The sequence below is a fragment of the Rhinolophus hipposideros genome (genome assembly GCF_964194185.1).
Source record: "Rhinolophus hipposideros genome assembly, chromosome: 1".
Classification (NCBI taxonomy): Eukaryota; Metazoa; Chordata; class Mammalia; order Chiroptera; family Rhinolophidae; genus Rhinolophus; species Rhinolophus hipposideros.
Window position 1 is genome coordinate 20285075 of NC_138047.1, and position 20430 is coordinate 20305504.

Consider the following 20430-nt stretch of genomic DNA (forward strand, 5'->3'; position numbering starts at 1 on the left):
GTAATTAAAATCTATTATCTTCTATATGGATTTTAAGTTTTAAGAACTTGACTTAGAATAAAATAGTATGGAATCAGATAATGTTTCTTGTCAGTGTTCACAGTATGAAGTCTATGAATTTGAGAAGTGTTGTGCTTTATGTATTGTTTGCCTTATGTATGAACTCTTAATTTCCACTTCAGATTTATATATGCCTTGCATTTATTGTAGCAAATATTTTGTTTTAAGATGGTTCCAGGGTATTGTAACAATTTCTGCTTGATATTTGTAAAACTTTTTAGTAGATGAAATTTATTTTGATGTAGAAATAAGTCTATCCTTACCTATTTATAAATGCTTTCCTGCGTGGGACAAAAACCAAATTTTTTTTGTATTTTTTTCTGAGACTACTGTCCCTCTCAAGTTTTTTTTTATAGTTATTTCCATTAAAATCGATAAAATAGTGATTAACTCATGCTAAAAAATAAGTACTTCTCTTTAGGACTTCTCTTTAGGACTTTGTGCCTCAGAGATTAAAATTCACATATGCTCCATCAAACACAAAATAATAAGTATGTGTTTTTAAAGATGATTATAAATACTAAGTAAATTATCATTAAGTAAATTATCATAAGCCTATCATTTATTTTTTTCATCCATTTTAATATGGTGTGTTGGATAAAGTTGTTAAATTTATATGAACATGTAGAAAAACAGATACCATTGTGGTGATTCATTTGGTGACATAGTTAGCAAGGCTGTTCAGTTGAGTGTATAAAATGAAAAACGTAAAATTTTTGCTTTGCTTCTTAAACAACAAAATTTAATGTGAAAAGTCATTACTTTATGCCTTACCACAGGGATCATTTTATTTCAAAGTAGTTTATTCATATTTTAATTACTTTTTAATTTTTATTAATAGCCAAAGTTTAATTAACCTCCTACTGACGGGACATGCTGTTTCTAACGTATGCGATGGTGATAGAGAATGCTCAGGAATGAGTAAGTATAATCTTTGTGCGTTTATCTGTCCTTAATATTTCACTGGAATACAGTTGATTGTTATTCATCTACTTAATGGCTCTGCATCACTTAGAAGTTAAGTGCTTTATAATAGAAGTTTTTACAGTTTTCAAGGTGCTATAACCTGAAGAGCATCCTCTTTGGAGGCAAACTTGGGCTCAAATCCCAAATTACTTTCCAAGCCTTTAGTTTTCTCTAGTATAAAATTGGGATTGTAGGGCTATCTTCTTTAGCGAAAGTAAAATATAGATCTCTTGATTATGTGTGTAAACGTAGTACATATTTATGCAGTGGTACGAATAAGTCTGTAACACATTTTGCTTAAAATTTAGGAGAATTATAAATATATTTTTAGAGATGGTTGTAAATATTAAGTAAATTATCAGCATGAGTATCATTTATTTTTGCATCCATTTAAATACAGTATCTTGTATAAAGTTGTTAAATTTATATGAATATATACAACAACAGATACCATTTTGGTGATTCATTTAGTGACAAAGTTAGCAAGGTTGTTGTGTATGAAATGAAAAATGTATTGTGATTTGAAATACTTGCTTTGAGAATCTAGTGGTTTTTCCTGTACTGTTTAATGTTCAGAATTTCCTTTAAGATGCTGGGCAAATTTAATGTTAAATTTGCCCCTCTACCACTACCTCCATTTCTGGTCTCAATTATTTCTTTCCTATAGCTTCCTATGTTACTAGGGACATTGAAATGAAACACCTTTGGCCAATCCATCCAGTTAAGGAGAACTGATATATAGCTCTGAATAAAATGCCCTTCAGCTTATTGAGGCAGTCTAAATTCACGTATTTACTCCTTCAACTTATACTGAGTAATTACTGTGTACCTCCTAGTGAAGTAGGTAATATAGGACAGGAAGTTCTATATTGTCCCTATAATTCACAGGGAAATTTATTTCTTCTATAATTATATAAAACTCACCAAATGACAGAAGCAAATATTGTGATGGTGAAAATAATAGTTACTGATTTTTGTTCCCATTTAAATGAGTAAGTCTTCATCATATATATGAATTTTTCTCATATTTTAGAAATAGGTGTACTTAACTAGCACAAACATGAAAGGATATAACATTAAGAAAAAGATCAGTAATAATTATATAATTTTAGAATTAAAAAGCACCTCAGCGTGATCCAACGTTTCATTTTACTGTTGAAGGAATTTAAGAACTACCCTCCCTGCCTACATTAGATGATATATGGAAATTATTCACTTCATGATGAATAATTTTGTTAGAACGAAAACCTAGTTTTGCTAATTTTGGATAAAGATCAAATTTCAAACAGTAAAATTCACAGACAATAAACCTACACAAGTTATCTTTCTCAATTTTTTATAATTCAGTCCATCCTCTTCTTGAACCCTCTTTCTCGTTGATAGCTGAAAGCATGTAGCTAAAGGTTAATATTAAAGGGGCAGGTTTCTCCCCCGACTCACTCACAATGGCTTCTGCACACCTCTTCCTCCTTCCTGATGGTTTCTGGGCCCTGAAGTGTCTTATAATATTTAAGGTGATTAGGGAAGGCATGTCTGTTTCCTGCTGAACTTTGGCTGAAGTATCTCATCCCACTCGACCTCTGTCCTTGCTACTCCTGTGTGCTGTGGCTCATAACTTTCCACCTGGAGTTTTGTGCATTGCTCTGACTTTTGGACTAATTATCACGGTCCTTCTTTCTACACATTCTGCAGGTGCTCCCAGACCTCTCCTACTCCCAGAACCAGAATATTCTTTGTCTCCCTAGGGTTTCCCACACCCAGCCTCCCATAGGCTTTTTTCTTACCGTGTACTACCTTTACAGAGTATTAGTCAATTATACAAGTTTTGGTTCTTGATATGTACAAATTCATCCATTTCTGTTTCTTAAAATACTAGCTTTCAGAGCTTTTGTGCTGTGGATTTATTTTAAGAATAGTTTGAATATCAAAGCTAAGCAATGACTTTGAAAGAATTATAAAACAAAGTAGATGGTATATTTCTTGCATTTTCCTCAGTCATTAGGAATGTTGACTTGAAATTGAATCTGTTTTCAGTCACAAACTTAAAATAAAAATTCGTACATTCATTCAGGATGTTTTATTGGATGTTTTTTTGCTCTGCCAGTATGGGAGGAGGTTGTACTCTATGTAATATACAAGAAAAATTTAATTAAAGAGTAAGTAATTTTAAAATCCTAAGGCAAGGCACTTTACTTCTCATGGTTTCCATTTCCATATTTGTAAAATGTGGAGGTAATACCTTCCTCAAAGAGTTGTTGTAAAGATTAAGATCAAATTTCTAAAATGCTTCAACTTGCCGTAAGAACTCAGGTTTCCCTCAAAGCTACACACCTAGTTTGGGGAAATAAGGACATGCACACAAATAACTGTAATGCAAGGTAAAATGAAGCATGTTGAACTAAAAGTATTACAGAAGTTCAGAGGAAGGAGGAAACTTTCCCTACTATGTTTATGTTGGGCTTACGGGAGAGGCTTTTAGTGGGACTTAACATTTTAATGGGGCCAGATGGAATGAGCAGGAGGGTATTTTGAGGGGAAAACACAGATTGTGTTTAGGGGCAAGGATGCAAATCAGTCTGATTGGAATAGTGGCTCTTAATCCTGGCTACATATTATCACTTGGAGAGCTTAAATGTACAGCAGTACTCAGGCCCTAGCTGAGAATAAATAAATGAATAAATTAGAATCTTTAGGTAGTGGGGCCTGGGCATCATAATTTTAAAATTACCCCTATGTAGATGATTCTAATGTTCAGCCAGGTTAGAGTAGCAATGAATGAGCATTGGCTCTGTGAAGGAGACTAGTAAGAGGGACAATCATAAATGTAGGGTTATTTATGTAAATGTAGGCCTAGGAACCAGAGGATCTTAAATACTAAGAAATTTAAGCTTTAGTTGGCAAACATTAGGGAGAGAGTCATTGAAGACGTTTGAACAGCAATCGCATAACACTTATAGAATGAGAACGTGAATCTGTCAGTCTGTAGACTATTTGAATGGGATGACGTGTCCAAAGCACATGGTCTAGACAGGTGACAGGTAGTGAGATGAAAGTAGGCGTGGCAAGGGAAGAAAAAAGAGATCGACTAGTAGTTATGTACTTTGTGCTGAGCAGTGTGTTTTGGATATGTATCTTAACCTCAAGATGTGGTTATAAAAACTGGGGCTCAAATAATTGAGTAACTTGCCCAGCGTGGAACAGCCGAGGCGTAACTGCTTTTGACCACACCCGAGACCTGTGCTCATTCAAGATAGCACGTTCACGTGCTGGACCACTGCCTGTGTGTAGGAGAGGACGGGAGAGTGGGTCTGGTACAGAAAACCAGTAGGTTTTCAGATAAAGCTCATCAAATAAAGGAATGCTCAAAAGAAGCATGGCAAGTTGGCTTAAAGTACTGTGTGTTTTGGCAGTAGAAAAAAAACAATCTTTGTTCTCAAGTGTTTCATTTTCTTTAAAGAGCAAGTACAACTACTGATGATTAAGAATGCTCATTATGCAGCAGTGGCAAACACTTATTTAACACTATGCCAAGCACCATTCTTAGTACTTAATGACTATAGATACATTTTTTTTTCCATTTACTCACTGCATTCTTATAACTAGTCTATGAACATCATAGAACACAGGCACAGAGTGGTTAAGTATCTCGCTTCATTTCATGCAACTTAGTGAAGAGCAGAGCTGAGGTTTGAACCGCAGTAGCCTGACTCCATACAACCAGCATATTAACCATTATAATATACTGCCGCTTATGCTACACTTAGCAGAGTCTTGAGCACGGTAATCATAAATATGTGAGATGATTTGGAAGAGTTTATCTCATTAAATTTCACAGTAGCCCTAAGAGGTAATTTACCTTGTTTGTAGAAAGAAACAGAGGGAGAATTTAATGCAAAAACTCTTGTCTATGACGCAGTTAGTGAATGAGCCATGCTACCTATCTCTTTAAAGGAGCATGAGAGCTAACAATAGGCTATGAATTTAACAACTAGCAAGGTCTTTGCTTTCAGAGAATCATTGAGATGGAAGCCAGATCATAGGGATTAGATATTTTATCATGGTAAGCAAGGAAGTTTGCTGGTGAAAGGGTGGAAAGAGAAGAGTCCGTTGTCTGGTCATAACAAGGCCAAGAGATGGTACACATCGTTTTTGTTTTAAGGGGTAGAAGTCAACTAAATTGTCGACCAAGGGGAGGGAACCTCTTTTAATAAAAGAGATACTAAATGGCCTCAAAACTAGCATTAATCTTGAAAAGATGCACAGTTCTTCTAAAACAGGCAGGAAGAATCTGGCGAGAAAAGAAAAAGGCATTTCGAGGTGTGAAAAATTTTAATTGGGAGAACTGAGATTTTGAAGGTTGCCGAAAAGGTGGACAGAGGTAAACTTAGAGGCATATAAAAAGGAGAGAAAGTGTTTGAATCAACTGCTTTAAGAAGCAATATAAAAAGGGATTATGAGAGAAAGTTTTAAATGTATAATAAATAGTAGAGTTGAGATGAGTTTACATAAGATTTCGGGTGGAACCAACCAGTAAAGCGCGTGGTTGGGTTTTTTTCTAGCACTAATCATGAATCTGGCAGTGGGAGAGAAAAATGGATACTATGTGTTATATCCAGGAGAAAAGGCCAAAAAGGATCAAATACATGGGGCAGTATTCTCACCTTTATATATGAATGATATCAATGCTTCATCCGTCATATGTAATATTTTTCCCCAGTCTGTCATTTACCTGGAGTTTGTTTATAATGAACATTTAGATTTTTTCCATATTTAAGTAGTCTTATAGGATAAATTCCTAAAAGTTTGTATCTTTAAAATTTAGGCATGTGTTATTTTTTTTTAACCCATAGCTTTATTGAGATATAATTCACATCTCATACAAGTCTTCCATTTAAAACGTACAAATCAGTGGCGGTCAATGTGTTCTTAGATTGTGCAGATGTCACTGCATCAATTTTAGAATTTTTTATCACCCCAAAAAGAGCCCTTGTACCCATGAACAGTCACTCCTCATAATTTCCTCCCCCTTAGCCCCTAGCTATTAATCTATTAATCTATTTTCTGTCTATAAATTTGCCTATTCTGCATATTGCTTATAAATCATATAATACGTGGTCTTCTGTGACTGGCTGCTTTCACGTGACATAATGTGTTCAGGGTTTATCCATGTTTTAGCCTATACCAGCACTCCACTCCTTTTTATTAATGAGTAATACTCCATTATGTGGTTTATACCACGTTTTATTCATTCATCAGTTGATGGCCATTTGACGTCTTTCCATTTGGCCACCCTGAATAACGTGGTTAGGAACATTTCTGTACAAATTTTTTTTTTTTTTAATTTATTGGGGTGACAATTGTTAGTAAATTTACATAGATTTCAGGTGTACAATTCTGTATTACATCGTCTATAAATCCCATTGTGTGTTCACCACCTCTGTACAAATTTTTAAAAGGATATTTGTGTTCATTTTTCTTTGGTCCCTACCTAGGAGGGAGAATCCTGAGTCAGATGATAACTATGTGTTCAATCTTTTGAGGAATACCTGTTAGACTTTGATAGATAATGCCAAGTTTCCTTCTACAATTTACTAGTTGGAAAAGTACAAACTTATGTATGAAAGTTGCTATTTTTCTCCATCTTTAATATTTTGCCAGTTTGTTGACAAGTGAGAGCCTATTTTCATTCACATATCTCTGATTCCTGGTGACTTTGTGCTTGATTATTTTTTTGTGTGTTTGTCTATTTTTGGTATTTCTTTTTCTGGAAATTGCCTCTTTCGTTTTGGCTTTTTCGGCCAGGGGTTATTTTATTCACAATTTCTAGGAGCTCTCAGTTCTTGTGTATAAATTCTCTCAGTGCTTATGTATTAAATCTGTGTTGCAAATAATTTCCCTCATTGTATCCTGTCTTTGTAACTTTGCTAATGGTATCTTTTAATGTTTAGCTCTTTATTACTTTTTCCCGAAGAATTCCTAATATCCTAATTCCAGTCAGTTCTCCACAAATATGAAACATCTACTTTATCAAATAAATTTTCCCTATATGTATGAGTCATTCTTGGACTCTTCTATCCCACTAATCTATTTGTGAGTTCTTATGCCAAATCAAAACGGTTACATACTTTTATAACATATTTGGATATTTATTAGCACGTTTCCTAAACTTTAGTTCTTCAAAGTCATCATAGTCATTTCTACATTATCTATTCCTGTTGAAATGTTTTTCGGCTTCAGTAATAATAAATCTATTAGGATTTTGATTGAAGTTACATTAAATTTATAGACTATTTTAAAGAAGTGACATCTCTACCATATTAAGTCTTTCCACCTAGATTGTTTTTTATGTCTTTCAATGAAATTATATATTGCTGATTATATAGACTATATAGTTCCTGAAACCATGTGCTTTATTTTACCTTAACTGTTAGAACTATCTTTTGCTTCTGCCATAGACTAGAAATAAAACTACAATAGAACTAATTACCTGATTTCCTTCTTGCCCACCCCTTAGTCCCTTACAGTGGTACCATCATATTTTTAAAACTAAATCAGATCATGATACTCTCTTATTTAAAACCTTCAATGGCTGGCTCCTCTCTGCACTTCAAATAAACTCGAAATTTCTTACCTGGCTCTCAAATCATTTTGTGGTCTGGCCTGTCTACCTTCCAGCTGTCTTCATTTTGTACAACTGTATGAATTTTGAGCTGAGGTTTTCTCTGATTTTGTTTTTCTGTAGATGAGTTTTCTCATGGTCTCTTTTCTATTTTAAAGGAATCCCCCAGTATTTGTATACTCTACTTTTTGTATGTATTGCACATGCATTGTTTTGTATGTTTATTCGATGAATATTTTTATTTTTCCATTTTTTGTGTGTGATTGAAATAGTCAGCTCTAGTAAAACCGAAACCCAGAAAAGTATTTGGTTTATCAGAATTTATGTGAGAAAAGATCAGAAATGCTTATTTTCTGTAAATTTTATTACTTGTAAAAATACATTTAATTAGCTAGAACTAAGTTGCCAAGTAAAATGTATGGGACTTCCAGTTAAATTTGAATATCAGATAAACAGTGAATAATTTTTAGTATAAGTATATTCCATACAGTATTAGAAATACAGTTAAATACTAAAAAAAATTTTTATCTGAAATGTGAATTTACTGGGCATCTTCTGCTTTTACTTTCTAAATCTGGTAACGCTAGCTGAACCCTAAGTGGGTTTAAAAATCTCCTCACTTTTAGAAATACATTTCACAAAGATTATGGCTCAAATTGCTTGTATCTTCACCTATAAGTGAGATAACCAAGCCTTTCTTGGTATTTCATTGCTTTTTATTTTAACTGTTCTTATGTTTTGATTTTTAAAAGTCTTTTTTTTTTCATATTTTTATTCTACAGTTTCTTAACGTTACTTCAGGACCCTACATGATTTCATCCCAGCTAATTTTTTCAGCCACCACGAACCTGTGCTTGAACAAATTATGCTTCTTGCTTCCGTTTCTTTGTTCATCCTACTCCTTGTGGGAAAGACCTATATACCTCTCATCTGTCTGTGCAGTCATTCAATGCCCACATCATGTGTTGTCCCTTCCAAGGAGAACTTCCTGATTCTTACAGCTAAAAGGGATCTTTTTTACCTCTGAGCATGGGTTCTATCATGTAACCTACCAGTTTTATTTCGGGGGTGGAGGGAATTTTTTGTTAATTATACAAGGAACCTTTAACATGAGATCTACCATCTCACTGAGATTTTTAAGTTAAGATACGATATAACTATACATAAGAAATTGTACAGCAAATCTGTAGATTTTATCAGTCTTGCCTAACTAGAACTTTGTATCTGTTGGATAACAACTCTCCATTTCCTCCTCTTCCCAGCTCCTTGCAACCAGCAGTCCACTCTGCTTCTATGAGTTTGACTATTTTAGATCCCTTGTATCAGTGGAATCATGGAGTATTTCTCCTGTGACCGCCTTATTTCACTTACTTGTGTTTCCCCGAAAATAAGACCTAATCAGACAATCAGCTCTAATGCGACTTTTGTATTGTATTATATTACATTATATTATATTATACCCAGTATTATATATTATATTTATTATATTATGCCTGGTCTTATAGTAAAATAAGACTGGCCTTATTTTAATTTTTGCTCCAAAGGATGCATTAGAGCTGATTGTCTGGTTAGGTCTTATTTTCGGGGAAACACGATAGCATAATGTGCTATTCATGTTGCCACATATGATAGGATTTCGTTCTTTTTTAAGCCATAATAATATTCCATCATATGTGTGTACCACAATTTCTTTCTCCATCCATTCATTACTGGACATCTAGGTTGTTTCGACATCTTGGCTACTGTGAATAGTGCCGCAGTGAGCGTGGGAGTGCAGATAGCTCTTTGAGATCCTGATTTCTATTCTTTTGGATTAAATAACCAAGTGGAATTGCTGGATCATCTGGTCGTTCTATTTTTAATTTGTTGAGGACCCTTGATACTCCTTTCCTTTTTAGCTGCACCATTTTACATTCCCACCAACAGCATACAATGGTTCCAATTTCTACATGTCTTCGTCAACACTTATCTTTTACTTTTTTAATACTGTCCACCCTAACAGGTGTGAGGTAATCTCTCATTGTGGTTTTGATTTGCATCTCTGATGATTAATGATGTTGAGTACTTTTTCATATACTGTTGCCCATTGCTGTGTATTGTTTGGCGAAATGTGTATTTAAGTTCTTTGCCCGGTTTTTAATTGGATTATTTGTTTATTTGCAAGTAAGTTATAGGATTTCCTTATTTACCTTGGACATTAACCACTTATCAGATACGTGGTTTGCAAAAAGAGTCTTGTCTTCTTCGTCTTCATATTCTTACACTACGTATAGCATTGTTCTTTTCAATACTTGACTCTCCAGGTGTGTTTGTTAAATAAATTTAATGCCGCTATCTGGTTTCCAACTCAGCCTCAACTTGGAAAGGCCCAAGCAGGACTTCTCTAGACACTCTGTGGTAGCAGTGAGAAGTGATGGTTGACAATGGCGAAGACTATAATAAAGCCAACTCAGGAATATAAAACTGCACACACTAACTTAACTGAAACAAAAGAGTTGATAGGGATCTAGCATGATTAATTTTAAATACTAGGCTAAGAAAATAAAGTTAGAAATTTCTAAAATGTAATGATATAATTATTAGAATTTTTTGCTAATGTAAATAAATGTTTTTTGAGACTTATTGAGTCTTATATAAGTAAATTCTATAAGTTGTAATATGTGATAATATTATATCCTCACTAATTACAACTTTGTACAATAATATTCTTAGTGATGTATTTTTAGCTATCAAAAAAAGATAAAACTTTAGTGTACCTTCTGTTTAAGGAAATAGGAGCACGATACTTTAAAAGTATTATCCTCCAAACTACATGCTTAAACGTGTGATTACTGACCTAATATGAATAATTCATTACCCAAGAAGTATAAATAGCTTGTTGGCTGTATTTAGTAACATTTTTTAAAAATTCATTTTATGAAATTTATTGGGATGACAATGGTTTGTAAAATTAGGTTTCAATTATACATTCTACAATACATCATCTATATACTCACATCACATTGTGAGTAGCATGATATTTTTATAAATATACTATTCTAGACATTTAAAATTCTAAGGAACAACATGATGTAGTATCTAATCGTAACACTAGGTGGTGGTGACTGCTTTTAGAAGTTAAAGTGCGAGTGTTTCTAATGTGTTTCTAACGCGAATGTTTCTAATGCGAATGTTTCTTTTTTGAACATTTAGTACTGCTTAGATATCAGAAGGAAAGGAGAGGAAATTTGTAAGGCTATAGAGTACCATTTCTACCTCTTTGGCTGCTCACCTCCACTCCCCTTTTCTCCTTTGAATGCTTATAATCCAATGATTCTCAAATCTGTTTTTCTCATGCCCTTTACACTCTTAGAAATTACTGTGCATCATAAGCTTTCGCTTATGTGAGTTATAAGCAAATAATGATCAGTGTTTTCTAGTTAGAAATTAACATGGAAAATTTAAAAAGATGTACTAATTAATTTTAAAACAATAATACACAATAATAAATTTGTGTTAATATTTATATTAATAAATATTTTAAATAAAAATAACTATTTCCAAAAAAAAATTAGTAAGAACACAAACTTTGTTTTAATTTTTTAAATCCCTTCACTATCTAGGTTATTTGTAAACAGCTGGATTTTCATATTTGTTTATAGATTCGATCTGTGGGAATATGATATATCATTTAGCCTCCAGAGAATATAAGAGTAAAAAGACTTTTCGTGAAAATCATTTTAATTTTGTATAGTATCTCGAAGTGTCTTGTGGACCCCTCAGAATCCAAAACCACAATTTCAGAACTATTGCTGTATCTCCTTTGTGCTTATAAGAAGTTAGTGAAGAAATATAAACTATATGTATGTGTGGTATCTGTTAATTTTGAATTTACAAATCCAAAAGGTTAAACCACCAGTTTCTGCCTTACACCATCTGGATGTTATACTTACAGATACATAATAAAATATGTACAACTAATGACTAAGTGTTGATATTATTACATTAACAAAATAAGAAAACCATAATACCTCAAGAGAAAAAAAGGACAAAAGATGACCAGCTGGTAAAAAGGATGCAAAGTTATATATACATTATGTTTACAGTAGACGTAATTTATAACCAGAAAAAAATGCTTTTTAGAAATATGTGTGGACTCAAATTATTATTATAGTTCTATGTAATATACATTAGCTGACAGCTGTAGTCACTGAAGACTTGATTATCATCCCAATTAAAACTCTGTTGTGAAATAATCTCTTGTCTTTTCATTCTCTATGCTTTGTCTGTTCTTTGTAATCCACATGCATGACGGCAACTCATCTCTGCTGATGATTCCCAGCGCTCTGTATCCAACCCTGGCCTCTCTTCCCTGTGTTCCCGAGCCTTTCTTCCAGTGGTACATCCACCTCTAGGGAGAATCCTAAAGGTGCCTCAGGCCCAGCTTAATGTAAAACCAAACTCATGTTCTCCCTTCATACCACTCCAGGACCTACCCCTCCTGAATTCTTTCTTTTTAAAACAACAATACACTCCATATTTGTTAATATAAATATTTTTAATAAAAAATAACTATTTTCCAAAACATAAAAAAAATTAGTAAGAAAAGTGACTTTGTTTTAAATTTTTTTAATCCCTTTACTGTCTAAGTTAACTACCATTTATCAGATTCTCCAGGCTAGAAACCTTTACAGAAGCTTTGGCAGTTGCTTCACCCCTTACATACGTTGATTTTTCTTTTTATATCTCAGCTGTTTCCTCTGCCTTCAGTTTTCTTCTTACCTTCTTCTTGGTCTGGAAAATCTGGAAAATTTTTATGTAATCTTAAAGATTCATCTCAAATGTTACCACTTCTATACACCTTCCCTAATGCGGTCAGCAGATGCTCTTGTATCACTCTAAGATACTGTGTGTGTGTGTGTGTGTGTGTGTGTGTAAACAGAGAGAGCACATGTTTTTTCATCTGTCTACCTTGATAAACTTAACATTTATACGATGATACCATGATCTGGTCATCTTTATTTCTCCAGTGTTAAGCACACTGCCTAGGTTTATTTGTAGGAGAGAGGGATGGTATCACCTGTCCATGTTTTAAGTATTGTGCAAGTAGGTTCCCTGCTACCGGATGATAAATTGTACAGATTTTGATTAGCATATCTATTTGCTTTTCTAAATTAAAGTCGATTCAGGTTAGTCATTTCACATGGATATGATTATCTTTTTCTTTTATTTTACCAATAATTCCTTGGTTTCAGGGAGAAAAAAGATGCCTCCATCCAAAAAGTTAACAGTGATTGTAAAGTTTCATAAATACACGTAATGTACATCTAACGGATCCCATTACCCACCACAAACCCGATGTGATGGTATTTTGTAATGACTACTACTGTAATGCTGACTTGATTTGAACTCTTAAATATGGGCTACTGAGATGATGACTCTCTTTAAAAACAATAAAAATAAACATGAGCTAGGTTTTAAAGTTTGTAGGTAAAAGTAAAAGTTTTGGTGTAGAATATATATGTCTACATATGTATTTACATAGAAGTAATTTTTAGATTTCTGCACGCTAATGCAGTGTTAACTTTTTTTTGCAGAACTTCTGGGTATACATGAACAAGCAGCTGTAGGATTCTTAACGTTAATGGAAGCTTTAAGATACTGTAAGGTAAGTTAATTTTTAGGGTCCTTTGAATGGTTTTTATTCACACGTCCACTGCTATGGATAGTGTTTTTCTCCTATGACCACATATTTTAACTTATTACTGTTATATACTCTCTTCAGATCCTTCCTGCTCTTCCTTCCTTAGTAAGCCTTATTAAGCTGCCCTATCATGCTGAGTTGCCTATTTTTGACGTTTGTTCCTTTTTGAGGGTGGGGGGCAGAACCCAGTATAAAATAATTTATAAAAATAGAGACATCTATTATTGAAAATATTTCTATTTTTTTGGTAAACTGTGGAGAAGAATGTACTGTTTCTTCCTTATGAACTAACAGTATGTGTCACTGAAACAACTGGTAACACTTTATCAGGCAAAGAAAATGAATCCGCTAAATGCCTGCAATTCTAACTTTTGTTCATCTGAAAAATGATTTCACACTTAAAAAAATTCAAGCATTTCACAGCATTAAGCTCTTCAGTACATGGGCTAAGATTAAGAATTGCCATGAAACTTGCATTAATTGTATGTATTTCATTGTTTTCCTACACAATCTGAAATGACTATTGGATATTCCAAATACTTTCAAATGGCTTTTCAATCATTAATAATTTGCACTTAAGATGTCCTCATTTTGGAGAAAGAAAGAAAGGGAAGGGGAGGGGAGGGGAAAGGAGGGATGAGAGGGAGGCAGGGAAGGGAGGGAGGGAGGGAGGGAGGGAGGGAGGGAGGGACTAATTTTCTCTTCCCTTTTAGAATGGTGGTTCCATGGCAGTGGTTCTGGGTGATGGTGATTATTTCTAGTAACAATAGCAGTATCTTGCCTCCTTCCTTCCTTCCATATTGTTATTTTTTAACCAGCATTCCTCTTTTATGACAACACTTGGATGAGTTGATATGGGTATGATAATCAAATAGGTTTCATCCTGCCCTTATTCATTAGTAGTGGTCATAATGTTAAACAGTAGCCACACTTTTCTTTCAGTAACTTTAATTATACAATCCAAAGGTATTCTGAGGCAGCCTGGCAACCAAAGAATCAAGCTACATCCTCTTCTACACACACACACACACACACACACACACACACACACACTCACACACTCTCATGTATCCTAAAAGTGTGTGTGCACACATGCAAAAAAGTGGTCACTATGTAGAGGTAATGGATACATTAATTTGCTTGATTGTGATGGTCTTTACACAGTGTACACGTGTATCAAAACATCAAATTGTACACCGTAAATATATACAATTTTTTATTTGTAAACGATATTTCAAGAAAGCTATTTTTTTAAAAATGTTCTGTGTATGTTGCAGGAGGATAGGGTATGGAGGTGATACATTAACACTCGAAACTTTTCCCGCGTGGCCACTAAGGCCCTAATTAGCGGGTGCTTCCTATCCTTTCAGAGTTGCATTTCTCTCTGCATTGCTATGCTTGCAGCCATGCTGGTCTGCTGTCCATTTCTTCAACATGCCAAACCCTTTCCCACCTCATAAGCCTTCACACTTGCTATCGTCTCTGCCTGGAATACTCCACTTTCCCCCTCAGGTCCTACTTCAAATGGTGCCTCAAACATCCTTTTCTTGACCATCTCCTCAGTGACCCTTTTCAACATTATTTCATAGGAATAATCACTCTGTAATGGTATTTTGGTTTACTCAATCTTGAATTTGTTTTTTGTTGTCACCCCTAATGAAATATAGACTCTTTAAAGGCAGGCATATTGTTTCTCTGGGTACATATTAGGTGCTCAATAAATATTTGTTGAGTGAATGAGTGGCAGATTCACCATAATTATAAGCTTTTCTAAATGTGTGCTTTTGCTTTTCTTTAACCGTGAGGTGAAATGTCTGTTTCCCTCCCAGGGTCGTAGTGGGAAGTAAACAGTTGCTGTATATTCTCCTGTGACCATATTGCTCTAATATTCTAGCAGTAACTTTGGTGTTTTATAAGATTTAAAGATTCTTTTAGTGACAGGACACAACACACTGATACTCGGATAGATTAAAGGCAGAACTCTTAGTTACTTCCAAACCAGAGAGGGCCACCAGACAGGGCCACACAAGGGCTTATTATATATTATACCTGGGACAGGGCAACAGCAAGCTGTAACCATTGGGGGCAGTGTATGTATGCGAATTGGGATGTAGTTAGGTTTCCAGAGTTCTCTGTAGATTTGCTAATTTGAGTTGTTTTGGTGAGCTGGAGGGGGGTGCTGCGGGGCTTTCCCTCCTTGTCTGATACCTGGCCCAGGATGATAAGGATGGTCCATAGTGGCCTGGAGTGTGGAGACTTATAAGGAAAGTAGTGGGGTCAGGACTTAACTCCGCAGTCTTTTAGGGGAACTGACCAGCCTCTAGACAGGGCATCCAAACTGAATTGAGAGCTTTTTTTTTTTTTTAAAGAACTTTATTGCTCTGTGCTGTCCATCTGTATTTACTGTAGGATCCTTCTGAAAATCTATATACATTTACTTTTTAATAGATTTTTAGGGAAATGGCATGAGGAAATATTTGGGTTTGTATTAGTTTTGTGAATGTGAGCATTTCTCTGTTTGATAGTGTAACAAAGTGCCCTTTAGAAATGAAATGAACGTTTTCATATCATTTTGACCATGTGTACATTAATACAAATAAACAATATTTTCCTCTCTCCTTCCTCCCCCATCTCTCTCTCTCTCTCTCTCTCTCTCTATATATATATATATATATATATATGTACATGTATATATATATTTGTACGCACGTGTGCGTAACCAAGAAGGTGACTCTTGAGTGCTGTTGACTAGGCCCCTTTTAAAAATAGATCTATAACCCACATGCCATAAAATTCACTAGTTGAAAGTGTACAATTCAGTGGTTTTTTTTGGTATATTCACAAGGCTGTGCAGCATCACTGCTAACTATTTCAGAATGTTTTCATCACCCCAAAAAGCTCCCTCAAACCCATCAAGCAGTCACTTACCCACTACTCCCCAGCCTCTGGCAACTTCCTGTCTCTGTGGTATTGCCTGTTCTGGATATTTCATCTAAATGGATCATACGGTGTGAGCCCTTTCGTGTCTGACTTCTTTTTCTTAGTATGTCTTCAGTGTTCATTTGTATTTTAACATGTATTAATTAGTGCCTCATTTTTTTAGTGACAGTTCTGTTGTATGATACTTCAGTTTTGTTTATCCGTTTGTCAGTTGATGGATGTTTGGGTTGTTTCCCTTTGGGGCCATTATGGAGAATACTGCTCTGAACAATCACGTATCAGTTTTGGGTGAGCATTTTTTCATTTCTCTTGGGTTTCCACCCAGGAGTGAAATTGCTTGGTCATATGGCAGTTAGATGCTTAACTTTTAAGTAACTGTCAAACTGTTTCCCGCAGTGGTTGCAGTATTTATGCACTCTTGATTTATTTTTATTATTATAAAACACTTGCGAGTTCAGCATTTATTTACCCTTTGATCCTACTGTATATGATCTCATCCACTTTTTTTTACTTCTATCTCTATTAAGTACACACACAAACACACACTTTATCCAAAAAGAAATCAAACAACATCTAAACTTTTCACCAGAAGAGGCAGCATGGTGTAATGGAAAGCCACCACACTGTGAATGTGAAAAGCCGCGTTTTAATTCCAGCTTATACTGCTAGTTAGCTTTTTGTATTCTGACAAGGCACTGATGCCAGGTGTTTCTCCGTCTCCTCATGCAAAATTGAAGGACTTGCCCTGCACACCTCTAACATCCCTTCTGCTCTGAACCTGTGATGAGAGCTTTTCCTTTTTCTTTGTCCTTTTGCTGTTGTTCTCTGTTGCCTCCAAACCATCCTCCTTACTCTGCTGGTTGGCCGTTACCATTAGCACATCCAATTTCATTCATCCCTCACATCACAAGACAAAGATACTGATTTTTCTATCCATAAATACAAAAGAACACTGTTTCCCACTTCCCTTCTAGTGATAAGAATAAATTCTAACGGCCCCGATGGTGGTTGAAATGGGGGCAATGGGCCCTGGTGGTGGTTGAAAGCGGGGCGTCATATCAGGGCTGCTGGCTGATTAGGGAAGGCTAGTTGGCCCTGACTGCTGCAAGTGGCGACTTGGAATTTCCCAAACTAGGCAGTTTATGGGAGAAAAGAAAATGTGGCAAATTTCATTGGTAAGGTTAGTTGTTTTAAAGTCGTTGTCTTCATAAGAGTGTGGAATTGATTGATGTGAACATGATTGGGTTTCACCAGAGTTTTATTTGATTTTTTAGCTTGCTTTTTCTGTCACACACACACAAAAATGATACTTTCAAATTTTTGATATTATAGTTTTTAAAGATTAAATTTATAACTATGAAGGCAGGTAATAAGTGTAACTTTCTGTACATTTTAAAGTAACTTCATAAATTGTAAAAGTTTGAATTTACCTCTTACCATGAAGAGTCAAAAGAGATTATTAATGTTGCCCTAGGTTCTTTGAAGACAGGATGTTCTTAAGCCTTTTCCCTTTACTTATTTATTCAGAAACCTACTCCTTTGTTCATTTATAAGTATTTTCCTGATAAGTAATTATTATCAGGTTTATAGTTTTAAGGTTTTTGAGTTACCCAGCTGAAATTCCAGAAGTGGCCATTCTATCTAGGAACTTGAGTGAAACCTGAGAGTGATTCCCAGGGCTAAACTACTTATTTCTGGATGTGTTAAATCTGTATTGTTATTGTTCTAATGTAATGATGCAACATAAGCTTAGCCCTGATAGTCTTCATTACAATCGTTTTTACAGTCAGTATTTAACCTTTCTGGGTGGGGCTTTCTGGCACAATACTTTGTTCTATTTAAATATGAATTGGGCACTTTAGTTTTGTTTCATATATCTAACAGGCAGTATAAAATTTTCATGTATTGATTTTGCTACATTTGTTCTAGGTTGGTTCTTACTTGAAATCTCCAAAATTCCCTATTTGGATTGTTGGCAGTGAAACTCACCTCACCGTATTTTTTGCGAAGGTATGCTTGTAGCAAGCTTTGTTCCTTTTTTTCCTTTGTTTTCTCTTTTTTAGTAGGACACTAGGCAGTCAAGTAATGTAAGTCCACGTTCAGTTCAGACCTTTATTCAAACGTCAGTGTATTCCCACTAACAAGTGAATTGTTCCAAATCCTAAACTATTAATACTAAACATAGTGTTGTACTGCTCTAGTTGTGGAATCATTTCAATACAATCTGTAGTTCTGATTTCTTTACCTTTTTTGACTTTAGAGCGTTGACTTTTGTTTTTTGTTGTTTTTTTTCTCAAAATCACTTGTATTATGATAGAAATGATTGAATTTAAAAGATTTGGATTGCGCTTTTGTAGAGAAGATAAAATCTCAACTACGTGATATAAAATAATTTTATTTACATCTAGGAAAATATTTTAAAATCTGTTAATAGATTAATGGTATTGAAATCAAGTGCTCTTTTAAGATGGACTATTTCTTACAGTTTGAACATACGAGTATACATGGTTACAACATTGAAATAAGTGCATTTGAATATGTTTATTTTAAAATTCTGACAAAACCTTTTCTAAATCACAGCTTTTAAAGATATATATATATTTATATATGTATTTAAATTTATTTATATGTAATTTTTATATGTTATATATAAATTATATACATCTAATTATTTTTTTCCTGCGATTGAATGCAATTTGGAGTCAGGCAGCCTTTGTTTGAATCCCAGCCTTACCACTTCTACCATCACTCAGCTGCTTTTCCTACATCTTTAAAATGGGGATTAATCATAGTACCTAGCTCTTAGACCTGTCAGGCTTAAATGTAAAATATTTAGCAATACTATTACAAGTTAAATGCCCAGTAAATCTTAGCTCTTGTCATCATCATCATCATTGTCGTTTTCGTTATTCTGTAGGCATTTAAGGAACAGTTTCAATTGACCTCTGTAAATATACAGACATTTTCTATCCACGCATCTAAATGTTAGGTAGGTCGATAGTGATGGGAGTGAATGATACGCACCTTCCATGACATATGCACTTGTTATCTACCTGTCCTGGTATTCTATGTTGTTCTCATAGAACTTGGTCCATTGTTCCTTTGCACATAATGCATATTTCCTACTTCCCACACCACTTTTGGTATGTCCCATGGTCAGCAGGGAGCCTTGTCAGGGCTAAAAATTTTCCTTTTTGAAATAAAGTAATATAAAGCCAGAAGATCACACATAAATGGTAAATGCGATTGATGATACATGATAACATTCATTAGGTCCAGTTTTAATTTTTTTTAAATACAGTAGTTTTATGTAGTCTTTGCCAAATAGAAAATACTATAAATCATGCTGTTTTTTTACATTAAGACAAAAGCTATTATGTGCTTATTCTTTGTTTGATATTTCTAGATTATAGCAAGTAATTTTGGCTGTGGGTTTATTTGTTTGTTTTTGAGTTTTGGTTTATTCATTCTTAGTGGGTTTGTTTACTTTATGTTCCATGGCCTGAAACAAATGACATTTTTTTTCTGCAGCAGCTTAATGTAAATGTTGTCTTTTTCTATAAAACTGTTACGTTTGTTTGTCTGGATATGTATTTCCTGTGCACACTTCTTTGTATTGATTAAGTAAAAAAGGATGTTTTAAGGTTATAGTTTTCAAGGCAGCATGTAATTTGACATTGTAAAATCCCTTTGGAAAGAATTTGTCATGTGACTTATACACTGCAGGGAACAATAGTTTCTTACAGGTGTCTTCATGCGTGTAAATACTCATTTGTCAAATATTTAACTGGGTATATAGTAGTATGTACCTGACATTAGGCCAGGGGCTATGAACACAGTGGTGAGTAAAATAGACAAGGCTCCTATATTTAGGGAGGTGTACATTCTAACGGGGGAGGCTTTCATCAAAGAATCACACGTAGATAATTACAACTGTGATGAGTGCTGACAGAGCACAGGTCTATAAAGCTATAAGAATGTGTCCTAGTTTGGAAAGATTAGGAATGTTTCCTTGAAGAACAGTTGTCTAAAATGAGCACTGAAACGTCAGATTAAACTGTGGGAAGAGGGAGAAAATGTTCCCCACATGGGAAATAGAGCAAACAAAGAGCAGTGGAGGGAAGGACTTTGTGTGAACAAACAGACAGAAGACCTGGGCACT

General features: G+C 34.6%; 1 protein-coding gene across 6 annotated transcripts in view; it reads left to right on the top strand.

The window, feature by feature from the left end:
- LOC308508722 (ubiquitin carboxyl-terminal hydrolase MINDY-3) overlaps positions 1–20430 on the top strand; it is an 85918-nt gene that overhangs the window by 24155 nt on the left and 41333 nt on the right. For all 6 annotated transcript variants that reach the window (XM_081075904.1, XM_081075905.1, XM_081075902.1 and 3 more), the window contains 3 exons: positions 902–981; positions 13222–13292; positions 18198–18278. In XM_081075904.1, the coding sequence (XP_080932030.1) occupies positions 902–981; positions 13222–13292; positions 18198–18278 (232 nt within the window). The remainder of the gene's footprint in view (positions 1–901; positions 982–13221; positions 13293–18197; positions 18279–20430) is intronic.